Source organism: Columba livia, chromosome 2 (genome assembly GCF_036013475.1).
Source record: "Columba livia isolate bColLiv1 breed racing homer chromosome 2, bColLiv1.pat.W.v2, whole genome shotgun sequence".
NCBI classification, from domain to species: Eukaryota; Metazoa; Chordata; class Aves; order Columbiformes; family Columbidae; genus Columba; species Columba livia.
Genome location: NC_088603.1, coordinates 148,558,339 through 148,572,641, shown reverse-complemented (window position 1 = coordinate 148,572,641; position 14,303 = coordinate 148,558,339). Strand labels below are relative to the sequence as shown.

Genomic DNA, 14,303 nt, shown 5'->3' with positions numbered 1-14,303 from the left:
AAAACAGGATAACTTTCACAGAAAATAAAATTTTGCTCTAACTAAAATCTTTAGTTTATGTAGAGCTGTATTGATCAACATTCACCCAAGCAAGCACTGAGTCTTAGCCAGGATCAGAGTCTCTCAGTGCTACATCATTCAAAAAAAACACTGTGAGAAGGTAAAAGACTATTTGCCTCTTGAAACATACGATATAAAATATACAACACACCTATTCTGTTTTACAGAAGTGGAACCAGCGTCAAATGGATTTTGCTAATTTACTCAATAGTATATGGGAATATCTGAAACAGCCAAGAGTGCTTTATGTTCCAATTGAAAATATAATCACCAGATGATCCTAAGGTCTTAGGAAAACAATAAGCCACTGTCAAACATCTGATTGTGACCATTTCAGTGTGATAACCCTCTGCAGAACCTACAGCTCACACTCTCCACTTGAAGAGGTAGGAAAACTGGTGAAAATTAACTGAAGTTTTGACTCCTCTCCTTACTAACATAGCATGTGTACCTGTACTTCACCTCTAGTGAATGGTTGTGAAACTGAATCAGAAGCAAATTCAGATCCCCAAGCTTGCTGAGGAGTCAGATGTTACCCAGTTAAATCTTGGTTATTAGCTGGGTTACAGATAAAGCCATGATGACAACAGGTCTAACTCAGATATCTGGGTTTAATCCTTACTTAAACAAGTCTAATTAAAATAAGAGATGAAATTACCAGAAAAATACTAGTCAAAAAGGATGCCATTGCTTGGCCTCCTGAGAAGGTTCCTCTGAGAATGGGCTAAGAGCAAACTAAGGAGCTGCTTGAAGGTCTGCTCTGACACTAGTGCCCTTGAGCACTAAGACCCCAGAGAAACGGTACAAAGTCTGAAAATGTTCATAGAAGACAAGCTGGTCACATCCTGACAGATATTTCTGGATCTGGAAAAGCCATTTGTAACTGTCAAAATGCTAACCACATAGAAAGAGCAGAAAGGAAGACACCAGCTTTACTCACATATTTACACAGACAAAAAAAACTTATCTAGTGCATGTTTTTACAGCTGCATTTTCAAAGGAAAAAAATTCCCAGTGATCTTTGTTAATGTCATACTATGTACAACAACCTACAAGCAGCATTAGAAAAAGAAAGTATACCTGGCTATATAAAGAGGAATATCCTTAACAATAAAATTTTATTTTAGGCTTAAGAATTCTTTGTACATCAGTTACAGCTCAGCAATATTAAAAACATACTTCCAATGCACTAAACCAGAGGATATTCTCAAAGCTTTGTATGTGTTTGACCATTTTTTCATCTTGAGAATTAGTGACCACTTGTCAGAGAAGAGGAAAAAAAGCATGGAATACAAGATAGAAGAAAAAAAAGAAGGATTTATATACTTGCTGTATCTGGTTTTACCCATGCAAGGTATCATATGAAACTCTAGCCTCATTAAGTACTACATGTTCTATTGCATATACTCTTTCTTGTTGCAGGTGAAAACATAACCCCTCTATTCTTAAATCAAGTGGCCAGCTCTACTTTTCCTGGAGGAGAGAGGTACTTTAAAAAACAGCTGCATCCAATATTGTAGAAGTTGGTGTAGCTTTCTGTGAGCTGCTCTTTCATGCTGAAGTAATCTGTGGTTTTGTGGGTTTCCTAACCAAGACAGAAAAAGTAGTAACCACACAGCTGTGGTGATGAAAAGCTAGAAAGACTTGACACACACCAGATCAAGTAGTCACCATATTTTATCTTGTGCTGGTTCTAAGAGAAAGGTGGTTTAGCAATGACAGGGAGAAATTTTCAACATCAAGGGAACTCAGCTTTCAACTGTACTCCCAGATTGTCACACTTTTGTCTTTGCCAACCCAGTCTCCACTGATAATATTCAATAGAACTGTTTAAGATGTGGATCAAGACAAATCAGTGAAGATATATATATATATCTCACTATGAGGTAGACATAGAAAGTATGTGTAGGTCAGATAAAAGAGTCATAAGTATAACTTGTAAACCTATTTCACAGCTGAAGATGAGTAAGAATTTGGTCTTTCATAGTGTCATTGAACTAGCAACTAGTTGCCAGCTGGCATGACTATAAGAATGTTTTAATAAAAAGCTGGACAAAGGGAAGGAAATTTTTAAGTATCAGAATATAGCACTTTCCTTCTTGATTTCACTCACTGAAGATTCTATTCCACAAAATACTGGCTAATTTCATAACAGAATGAGGAAGAAAGGGATTCCAAACCCATGGAAACAAAGACAGCCCAAATATTCTGCGCAAGAACAACTGGATCAGTTCAGGCCTCCAGCTGTATATGTACCAGTTAAAAGCTGTGGCTCTGTTCAACCTTCCACCACAGAAAACAACTCTTTTTTCCATTGTCCCCCTTTGTGTCAGGCTTTGTCACATTTCATAAGTTACATTAAATATCTGACAAATTCTGCACATCAAGCATAAAAAGACACATACTTCTGAACTGGCCTTGTGCTGGCTTACTCTCCTTGTCTTCACTGAACGCAATGATCTGAAGGGCATAGTTTTGATCTGGAATAAGACCTTGAATAATTGCTTTGGTTGCAGTGTTTTGAAGAATTAATTGATTGGTTTTTCCACCTGTAAGAGAACAGAAGAAGCCCACAAATATGTAATTTTGTTTGCATTTCTTATAGCATGGTAAATGTAATGACTTAAAACCATCTCAAGGTCTACAGTGACCTAAGTGTTCCCACTTTTGGGACTATACATACAGCCAGGCCAGAGGGCAGCCTGACCAAGTCTTCTTAGATAGAAACAATTAAATCAATTCATCAGCCTTTGTATCTGTGCCTCGCAGAACAGCCACAGTGCTCAGCAAAACTGTTAATGAAGAAATATTGTACTTTAGCTGTGTGTTAAAAGTGTATCTACATCTAAATTTAAACATATACAGAAGTAGTACCTCTACACAGGTAGCCTGATACAGCCACTTTGCCTGTTTGTTTTTTTTTAATGAAAATTTGAAATATAAAGTTTTTTCTTAAGTTTGATCTAAAATGTTTTTGGTTTTCCTGGGGAGCTCACTATGGGAGAACGCCCAGTGAGATCCACCTCAAAGCTTTGACTGAAATAGGGTTCCTGTGCTCTCCTTTGAACACTTCCTAGACTTCCTTACACCCCAACTGGAAGAAAGGAACGCAAATACGGATGACCAGTGACAATTCCAAAGCACTGCATAAGCTAAACTGCATCCACCCACTTCTTCTATCTTAAGCATTCAATTCTCATATTCTCTGCCTACAGCCACCCTCCAGTGAGGTTGATTTCTCTCTTCTATTGACCAGCCAATTGTCTATTATCTACATTATCCACACAGTTCCTTAGTCCTGAAGGATGATATTGACATAAGAAAAAACTCCTCAGCCTTACAACGACAGCCCTTTCATTTTAAAAGAGAACATACAGATTTTTGTTTTACCTGAACTTGGAGTGACAAGCAGCTTATAACCAGTGAATTGCCCTTTGGGGGCTTTCCAAGAGATCTGTACGCTGTCAGGACTGACTACATTGTATCTGAGTCTTGTCGGTGGGGACACTGTAAGTAGGCAAAGAAAACAACATTTTAAATTCAAATAAAAAGCAACCACCAATTTCAAACGAACATAAAAATTAACACAGATAATAAGACGACACAAAGTTTTAATGATAAAGGATGCAAGTTATTCAAAATGTCACATACATCAGTTTATTAGTTTGTAAAACAATATCCCCAGGTGCACTACTTCCCTCAGACATACCTTTTATCTCTCTATAAAAACAAACTAACAACCTAACAGCAGAAGACAGAAAGACAAACAGTGTTAGATGTTAAGACTCTAGCAGGCAAAGCTGGTAACAAAAATGCTCTTTGTTAATATATGGGAATTAAAATTGCTCTCCTTACTCACACTGACAATATGCATTACTTAGCCTCATCTACCTCGCATTACTGTGGGCGTTTCTCCACATTTAAGGTCACTCAGGGCCAAACTTTCAAAGCCTTGTGAAGACACAGTAACCAAGAAAAAAGATACGCATGCACAAGGCAGAGGAAACTTCAGCTGCTTAATTTGCAAACCTGGCCTAAGTAGCAAACACATTTGCCAAGCAGCGAGCGCTGCTTCAGCCTAAAAGACTAGCAGGCATGCACAGGCCAGCTGAGATTTAGGCAGGGGCAATCTGGAGACAGTAAGCAAATCTGTCTTCTATTTATATTGTGCCATCACCTAGGTTTCAAATAGAAGCAGCACGTGAAATGAATAAAAGCATGAAATTATTGAGAAAGAGGTGATAGTGAAGCAACACACAGAAAAACAAATGGAAAATCCACCCTACGTTGTTACTGCAATATCAGCAATATTGTGATGATGTACATGAATTATTTGCATCTCTCTGCTCAGGCAAGCTCCACTGATGTTGGACAACACTCTACACAGCATTTCTGCTCTGCTCCAGGGAGCCACATCCCTTCTTCACAGCAAATAACTGAAGCAGAGCTGTTAGGTGCGCAGCCTGGGGTATCCAAGGCTGTCAATACAAGGAAAACTTTGATATATTTGAATAGGGTTTGGCCCACAGAGAACTAACAAATGTAGAGGGAAAGGCAGCCAAGGAAACTATCCAGGGGTTGAGCAACACAAAGGGCTAGAAAAGCTTAGCAAACTCTTCCATCAAGCTTACTCCTCCCCTTCCCACTACCTCCACAGCCCCCCCGAACTTCTTCCTTTATTCCAAACCCTGATGCCTCTGCCACTACCACCCTTAAGGTTTCTGTTGATAAGTCCAAGAAATAAGGGAAATCTGAAGCGGAAAAATTAAAATTTATTTACCCCAGGCCCCAAAAGAGCTCCGAATTGACTACACTCATGCCCACAGTTTGTTGGTCCACTCAATATACTAAGCCAATATTTCCCATGATATTTCTGAGATTTAAGGATTACAGCATATGGAGCATGAGTCAAGGGGCAGAGTGTTCTAGCCAAGTCTCTGGCCTCTCCATTTGACCTGTTACAGTCAGTGCAGCTCTGGCACCAGCAGCAGCCAAAGACCTGTCCCGAACTGATTACTTTTTCTTACATGCTCCTTTTTCCAGGAGTTTGAGGGGGAAAAAGAAGGAGGAGGAAAGAGGCAGGCTGCAGGTTTTTGAGATTTGGGATTGTGTTTCTAAATGCTTCTAAAAGCGTTTTGGGTCTTACAAGTAAAAATCTGTAGGTTTAATACAACCAACACCAATTCCACGCACTCAAAATTGTTCTGGGTTGCAGCGCTGGGCTTCCACCCAAACAGAGCATTTCCCCAATCTTGTCAGAGCTCATCTTCAGACTGCCTCTCACCTCCCCAAAGTTCAGAGAAAGAGAGGCTGCAAGCAAGAGTATGTACAGGAATCACTGCAAATAGAAAATCAGTTCTTTGAAAATTTGGCCCTCGTACAGTAAAATGTTTTGCTGGGCAGGTTTCTGCAAGAACATTCAGCATGCTATAATAGTAAGAAAATGACAAAAACTATGGCAAAAAGTTTGAAAGCCAAGCAGACCACGGTTATGGATTACAGCTTTTAATTCATTTTCAAGATTCATTCTGTCTTTGAGCTGTTCATAAATTACAATAAATTGGGGCTGGATGAACCAAGAGTGACAAATCATAGCTAGAAGTTTGCAAAATATACAATTCCTTTAATTATTTATTTCACCTAAGGAATAGCGAATAAGCTTCTGCACAATGACAGTATGCAAGTATAAAAATACTGCATATTTTATGAGGATGAAGTGGTAAATTTTCATGGGGAATGAGAGAACAAAGTAACACCAAGGATTGATTAAAAAAATGTCTTAGAATTTCAGAGTTGACAGTCTCCGCTATGTTCATCCTTTCCCTGTCATTCCATTCTGTTCTACATTCAACTTAACAGCTTATGAAAGCACCTTCTAACAAAGAAGCTTCGTTCTGGCCTAATTGCTATTAGCCATCACCAAACCAGGTAAATTTTGGGACCCTCTAAAAAACAATCACAGATCTTACAAGCAAAGGAGGACACAATCACCAAAAGTTTTTCTGTTTACTACAGAGTTACAATATGAAAGACTAGAAAAGTGTGCCAGAACAGTCTTTACAGAACTAGTCAGTTTTCACTGGGCAATTTTTGTATGAAAGGTGACAGTGCAGGGGAATGGACAATCCCACACAGTAGTTAACCATAAGGAAAAAAAGAATTGTTCACCAGACAGATACTCAACTGTGTCTTAGTTGTGCAAAGACTAACATTCTGGCTTAGAAAAGTACATATAGCTAAGGAAGTTAAAAATCTAACACTTGAACAGACAACAAAATATTGATGGGAATTACTATACATTCACCAACCTGAAGAGGGTATCTTTATTTCTTTGGACCTTTATTTTCTGTGGAACAAAATCTCACTTCTTGCAGAAAGGGAAAAGAATTAATCCAAGCTGAGTCAGTTAACTGATAAAAATCAGTAGCTAGAGCTTGTTAAGTGGTTTCACAGGAATGCAAAAGTGAATGGCCGTCAGCAACATTAGAGCAGTCACCCAAAAGAAAACTACAGACAAGTTCAAGGCTCTGGTTTATGCCATCAGATGATTTAGTACTCCTAATTCATGACTCTTGTGGAAAACTAGGCAATGAGTGTTTTGAACTATTCAGTATCTTAATGGAAAGGAAATATACCATAAACTGCATGTGTGCAGCTCGAAGACATCCAGTGCTCCAAGACTGGATACTAAATAAACTTTGTGGCTTCCAATTTATTTTTGTTTTAAGAATTGAAGAAGTTAATATGCACTGCAATTAAAATAGCAACACATGTATATTATTGCTATACAAAGAATAGTTTCCATTTTGAAACAAGAAAAATTCTTAAAGCAAGTTACTTTATGAATAAATGGAAAATTCTAAAGTATTTGTCTTGCCCAGTGCTATTTTTTATGTACTATATAAGAATATAAGTAAACAAAAGCTGGATTTTTTGTTACTGTAGATTAAGTGAAATTATTATGAATGAGGAAGAAACAGCAGTGATGAAAGAATAACAGTGCCATTCAGTTTTTAGTCAAGAACAATCTGGTTTATATGGCATTCAGGCAACAAATGAGATAACACCACATAGCTCAACAAGGATAACTCCACAGTTGAAGAAATAAGTTGTAGCTTCAGGCATGTTGACTTCAGTCTCTCAAACACGTTCTCGTTTCCAAGAAGTCACATTACACACCTTTACCTGAGCATCTTTGCCAAAGGAAGGAAACACAAGTTGCAACTAATACCAGCACTTCCTACACCTTGGCAGAGTGTACAATTTCTTAAAACAGACAAACACACTGTTAGTGCTGCATTAAATTGTCAATAGCTAGCCAGCTGCATGAAGAGTTTACTGCAAGGGGTGCCAACCTTGAGAAAGAAAGGATTTGAGAAACATCTTATTACTTTAAGTGTAGCAAGAGATATTTTTCTCCTGTGAACATGGAATAGAGATTTCATATCACTTCATTCAATAACAGTCATTTGGGGCCAAGGCAATAGTCCACTCAGCTTAGTACCACACTGCTGACAGCATTCAGCAGCTGATGCTTGCTGAAAGAGTACAAGGGAAGTATTGTTCTTCATTTAGCAACTACACCAACACTAGCTTCTGCTGGTGCGATGGAAAAAACTTTCACTGACCTTCATTCATTAACAGTTTGACAATTAAAAAATGAAACAAACAAAAAACCAAACACATAGTTGAGGGAAGAGTATTGTTTCCAAGCTAAAGGAATTTTGCAAAACATTCTGGAGATAGATCTCAATCCCCAGTCCCATTTTGCAAATCTTAACCATATGTATCAGGACTGAAATACACAGAGAGAAGACTAACCATATGCTTCGCTTTATCGGCTCATTAAGTCAAACATTCTGGACCTCATTTCTGACCAGAGCTGACGTGTTGAACATTGGGAACACGTATTTCTTCATTCACCTCACATCGCCCACATTAAATATTACTGCTTACATGTGTCCCTAAGTTCTGGGAGAGGCTTGTAAAACACCCGCAGATTCCCAAACATCCGGGATGGGATGAGACAGGATGGGATGCTTTCCCAGCACCTGAGTGCCACGCAGACAGGACAGCGCTGCTACTTGCATTTACCAGACCTTGGAGAGCCTTGGGTTGCCGCTAGTCTCTGAATGTGCTCATGAATAATGCATCATACAAGACACTTCAGAAGAGCCCCAGGATCAAATTCTGCTCCCAGTTATGCCCATGCAGTCATACATCAAAGGGATTACATAAATATAAAGTTGAGAGAAACATCTTTCTTTAGAAATCATAAATGTTCATTGGCATTCTTCCTCTCTTCTTCCCTAAGCAACATAATACGTTTTCTCTAGAAGTCAAACCACTATCAATACAATCCAACAAGTATTTAAGCCTAACAATCTCAGCAGTATCTTTTAATATGCACAAAGGAGATAAAAAAAAAAACCTGTAGAAGTAATCTGTGACATTTAACAGTCCTGTGCAATACTGTATGATGTAAGTGTTACAATAGCTACTGTTCCAACAAGGAAAAAAAATACACATTCCATATGAGCTTAGTATTATAGTTGGTCCATCAAACTTACTTGATTACATAGAAAACAGTTACAGCAATTTCTGATCAGTACTTTCATGTAAATAAGTGTAAAAATGTTCTATATAACTCATTTTGAGACACCTGAATTTGCAAAAAGATGTATGCTATTTGAGATACAAAGATTTGAGTTCAAAGTGCACACATGAACACAATTCTACTCCTCCCCTGAGATCACCTGCAAAACTCCTGTTTCATTTCAGTAGTAGCAGATCCACATCCTACTAAGAGGGAAGCAACACTTGCATTGGAATAAGAAAGTTTATTTCTGTACATGAGAGTGAAAAGCTCTGTCTTCTTATTTATGGCTTACCTTGGCCCTGGGCATCACTGATGAAGCAAGCCGTGACAGCTAAAAAGAGGAAACAGCTCTTTATCTCATACCGACAAAGCATCTTCTTCCTCTCAATATACACAGTATCAGCAGGTCTGAAAACACATAGAACACAAAGGATTATTAAACCTGCAAAGATGAGGCAACCACTTTAATGAAAATGTGGGCAGAATCTGGATTCCATTAAAAAAATTAGGCATTTGTCAAAGAAATCAGTGGAGCCAAGATTTCATCCTGACAGCAGTTTAATAACCAAAACATATTTTACCTGAAAGGGACAAAACTAATCATTTGGGCTACTCAAGAGTTCTGAAAATTTGTGAAGAGAAAATTGATATTCTTTGCTAAGCATATGTTAGTACTGGAAGTAGTTTGCTATGTGTAACAAGGTAAAATGGGTACAATCCAGTGTCACAAGCACCTTATCTGTCAGTGGTAGAGAACTCTGAAGCTCTCAATAACAAAGACTTAAAGTGTTATCCACTTTACATACAGAAAGCATCCAAAATGGAATGCTAAATTACGTATTTCAGGATTCTGTAATAAATAAAATAAACAACAAACAAACAGCACACAAGATGAGAACTGCCCTGCAAGCCTAACATAAAATAGCATATGTGTGTACTCAATAACCCCAGTGAAATAATCATTCATCGGTTCAACTGACCAACTTCGCACATCAGTTGTCAAAAAAGGCAGAACTTCGTTCTGAGGAAACACGAGTCCTCTTCTCACTGTTCTCTACACCTTACTAAATTTTTCTTTCCCTATCATTCAGCTTATTCTGTTCTCTGTTTTACTCCCTGGTCCTTACAGTGACTAAAGCAGACACAGCTCAGAAGGTGTACAGGGTATCAGCTGAGTAAGCACTAATTCTATTTGCAGGTAATACTATGGTCAAAAATATTTAGTCTACATTAATCAGTTAGGAACATCAACACTTCAGAGTGCAGCACTATATGAATATTCAAGGTAGCCCTAGGTGAACTAGTTGGGTAAAAGGAAGCAATTCTGATGCCAATGCACAAGTTCCAGAAGGAATAATTTATCTGCCCATAGAAGCTAGGTTATAACAGTACACATTTCACTATCTGAACTTGGCCTCTACCATTTTCCAGTAGTGTTATTCAACACATATAAAAACACCCCAAAATACATCAACATGTTCATAACACTGTGCTTATAAATGCTTATCACTCAACTACACTGTACTAGTTTTAGTCAGTTTTCTGGGCAAAGAAGAAGAATTTTTGCTGCCCCCTCCTGTTAATATTTTATGGGAGAATTAAATTAAGATAATTGACAGTAGATTTCTTGTTGTCAACAGAGAGTCAACATTCAAAGGTTTATTTTGGTAAATTTTGGTTTATGTGTTTCTGTGTTGCAGGTCTCTCCCATTTACTTTTTGTGTCATTTCTACTAAAATTCCCAATATACCATCATTGAATTTGCCTTCCATGTTTTCTTTGTCTTCTGAGGATTGCACAAAGCAAGTGGTTCAACCACTATCCAACAGAAAAAGCAGACTGAAGCACCTCAACCATTATTAAACACATAACAGGTTAGACCTACATCTCCTCTCCAAGTATTTACAATTTGCCATAGTTATCCCAGGATTTGGTAGGTCTACTGTTGCAAATCCTAGTCATGAATGCTTGATATGTCGCCAAGAAGCATAATATATAGGAGGCTTAATCATTGTGAATTCCATCCCCACAAAAGGTTACTTAAGTTTTAGCCAATTTATCAACAAATTTCACACTACTTAAATATATATATTTTTTTTTTCAATCCATCTCTTACAGTATAAATCTCTCAAGACAGAGATAAATAGCTAGATTCCACAACAAAGATGTCTACCAGAAACTTAGGGATTGCTACGCCCAGTTTTTAGGACACGTCCTCCAGATGGAATTCAGAAGCCTGAGCAAAGTGCCCAGGCTTCCTAGTACATGAACACAAAGAGTCAGACACTCAGGGACTAGATCCAGACTCGCCAGCAAAGTCAGCAGACAGTTGCCCAGTGACAGGCAATAGGAAGAATGAAGACAGTCAAGTCTTAAACAGTCTCAAATACATCCTTTGTATATCTCACATGGGGTGTTGAGGCTTCTCCCCTCACTCAGAAACACAACCAGGATCAAGTAAATGTAGACTCTTAAAGAGCAGCATACAACTTACTCTTCAATGTAGACACCACTGACAACATGAGGATTTCTTAGCATGTAATAACCCAGATATTAAAATATTCACACACAGCGGTGGCTCAGTTCCCAGTCTGCTAGATTTGATATAAATACTCCTCCCAAACAAGAGCTATAAATACTGGCAGGTAATCCTACGTAGAAATACTGTCTACTCTTCCTTTTACAGAAAAGCCATTGCACAGACAAGTAAGATTTATTGGATACATACGACTGATGCTAGCTAAATTAGGCATAAGTTCACCTCTACAATAACCCACACTTCACGGTTCCGCTTAACTAGGAAAGGCAACTGCCCGTCTGTAGCCACCTTGTGGCTGACATCACCTGGGAACAAAAAGAAACATTCTCTTCCCCCTGCTTTTTATCTACTTCACCTTCTATTAAGTATTTGGTAGGGCAGTTATCTGACAGAACACCTCTGGGAACAGAGGCCGAACTTTCCCAAGCCAAGAGCCGTTCCCGTGGGGTGAGCGCCGCTCCCCCTGTGCCCACAGCTGCTCCCTGAGGCCGGCTCCCCAGGAACGGGGCACCTTCTCCCGAGGGAACAACCTGTCTTCGAGGTGCCCCAGTACTGGAGAAACCCCAGGGACGTCTTCATGCTCTGTGCCGCCCCGGCAAGGAGGCTGAGCCGCCTGGGCGCAGCCCTGGCACCTCTCCCCGAGGCTGGCAGGTTAGCGCTGCCCTCCCGCGCACCAGCCCTCTCGGTAGCTCGTTACGGAGCGGTGTGACCCTGCGTCCAGCCGCTGCCCGGGAACGGGCACCCGCTTCTCGGCTCGACATCCCACTGGGCGAAAGGAAAAGCGCGACCTGCCCCGGCACCACCGCGGCCCCGAGGGAGCCGCCGGGCCCGCCGTCATGGCCGCCCCCACGCGGGACGGGCGGGAAAGCGCGGAGGAGTCGGCGGGGCGGGGATTCCGCCCCGGCTCTGACAGACCCGCCGGCGGTGCCGCGACACGGCGGGCGCGTTTCGCTCGCCTCCCGCAGCCCCCGCAGACACGGGGGCCGCGGCTCACAAACGCGGCGCCGCTCCTGAGCCCCCGCCTCCCACGCGAATTCCCACGCAAGTTCAGAAAAGGGCAGCGGGGAGTGCGTTACGTCCGCCGAGCTGAGGCGAGGGTCGGGGCCTGAGAAACCCAGCGGCCCGCTGGCAGCCCCCAGCAGACCCCGCTGCAATATTCCCCCCAGGCTGAGAAGCCGGGGCGCAGCGATCTGCTCCGACGTGCCGCGGCAGGGAGGATGCACCCGCAGGGGCGATGCAGGCAGCAACCAGACCCTCCGTTTTAAAGAGCGGCCGGTTACTTTGTAATTATGATTATTTATAAAAGAAAGGCTTTTGCAGCAGTTTCTAAGGAGCTCCCCCTCCCCGCCCCAGGTGCGCCGCTTCCCACCCCTCCATCCTCACACAGCTCTCCCCTCCGGGGCTTCGCGCCGGCCGCCGCGGTGGTGGCCGGGCAGGTGTGCGGGAAGCGCTCCTGACCCCTCCACCGGCTTTATCTCCCCGGAGCCAGCCCCCCGCCCCAGCCCTCGAAGGAGACGACGCGGAGCTCACACCGACCTGCGCAGACACCAGCGGGGGAGCGGCCGCTGGGGGTGCGCTCAGGCGGGGCTGCGGGTGCTGAGCCGGCTGCGGGAGCGCCGCTTCCCTCCCCTCTGGCCGCTCTTCCCCTCGCCGCGCCGCATCTGATAAGGCAAAAAGGGAGCGAAAGGAGGCGGGCAATTATAGCGCAGAAAGTGGAAAGAAGGGGTGGGGGAAAGAGGCATGAGCGGTGCCTCCGCCCCCGAGCCCGAGCTCCGCGGCGGGGGCGCGGCCAGGTGCGCGGGGAGGCAGGGCCGGGGTGGGACCCCGGCGGGGCGGGTTTGGGGCAGCGTTACAAGCGCAGGTGCTGGGCTTGTCAGTGTCATCTTTCTTCTGGTTTTGCTACTTTTTAACTCACTTCCCTCTCCCCGAAGTTTCTCGTTCACTTCGTTTTAAGTGATTTAAAAGGTGTCAAGCAGTACGGCTTGGAATGCAAGTATCCCCCGGTGCCGGGTATTGCGATGTGTAGATTAATGATTCATCGGGGAAATATTTATATTAAAGTGTTCCAGTACTTGTCTGGCTTAGTATAAACCTTGATTAAAAGCGTCATAGTACATATGCACATTCTTGCCATATGTACAGACACTGCAGTGGGGATGTGCAATTGCAGAATCAATATTCATATAGAAATATGAGTATCTTTACGGTATACCCCACTGAATTTACAATTAAGGCCACTGCTCACAAAGTCCCAAGAATTTAAGAGGTGAATGAAAATATTAATTTCAACATGCCTGGTCATCTGTATACAGTTACAAATGAAATCACTGAAGGATTTTAGTTAAGAAACAACAGGCATAGGTGAAACAAGAGATGTGCAACCCTTTCTTAAAATAGGAGCCCCTTTTAGGGAAGGGGAAGGCAGCAAGTCCCAGGGAGATGACAGTGACTGTAAAGCAAGACCTATTGTTGTTGAGTAGGATTCCACAGTGCTGCAGACTCATGTCCAGATTCACAGTGCACAGGTATCTTTCCACTAAAACTGCAGCTTTTTAAAAAAACTCTTTAAGTGCAGTTGTTTTCTATAGCAAAGGTTAAAAAGCATTCTTAGATCTGAAAAGCATCTCCCAGCTCTAGGAATCGGGAGATCCTGTCATCTGCAGTTATTCTTTTGCACCGCCAGCTGTGTGCAATGGCAAGACTTGTACCAGTCAAGAAGAGATAAGCCGCAAGATAACAACTCCTCTGAAGCAATAAGAAGTTCAGCTTATCGATGCTAAATGTGATATATTTTGTACCTTTTCAGTCCCTGATTTATGTATATAGCTAAACAATAATATCCAGAAGACAAGGAAGCAGATGGATACATCTATTTGCAATGCCCTTCAAGACTTGGTAAATGTAGAGAGATAAATCAGGGCAGGACAAGGAGCAGCCTGCCAAAGGGAGAATTTGGCTCCCTTTCTCTCATTTTTTTTTTTTTCCGGATTTATAACGTAGAATGCAAAGTCCATGAGCACCACCCTGTGGCTGCAGCTGGTCGGAGTACTGGGACTCAGTGGAAAGTCCTGAGGATCCTGCTGACCGGTAAATAGATTCCATAAC

At 41.8% G+C, this 14,303-nt stretch overlaps 1 protein-coding gene across 12 annotated transcripts in view; it reads right to left on the bottom strand.

Moving 5' to 3' along the window:
- Window positions 1–12,981, bottom strand: part of COL14A1 (collagen type XIV alpha 1 chain) — a 127,143-nt gene extending 114,162 nt beyond the window's left edge. For 5 of the 12 annotated variants that reach the window (XR_010470762.1, XM_065054333.1, XM_065054336.1 and 2 more), the window contains exons 1-4: window positions 12,735–12,902; window positions 8,952–9,067; window positions 3,451–3,567; window positions 2,466–2,609 (exon numbers count right to left, since the gene is read on the bottom strand). Coding sequence is in view for 11 of the 12 variants with exons in the window: in XM_065054333.1 (XP_064910405.1) it covers window positions 2,466–2,609; window positions 3,451–3,567; window positions 8,952–9,033 (343 nt within the window). In the remaining variant the exon portion in view is untranslated. Of the gene's footprint in view, window positions 1–2,465; window positions 2,610–3,450; window positions 3,568–8,951; window positions 9,068–11,553; window positions 11,670–12,734 lie in introns of those variants that run through there. The other 7 variants (XM_065054339.1, XM_065054342.1, XM_065054341.1 and 4 more) reach the window with 4 other exon arrangements.
- Between the last annotated feature and the right edge of the window lie 1,322 nt (window positions 12,982–14,303).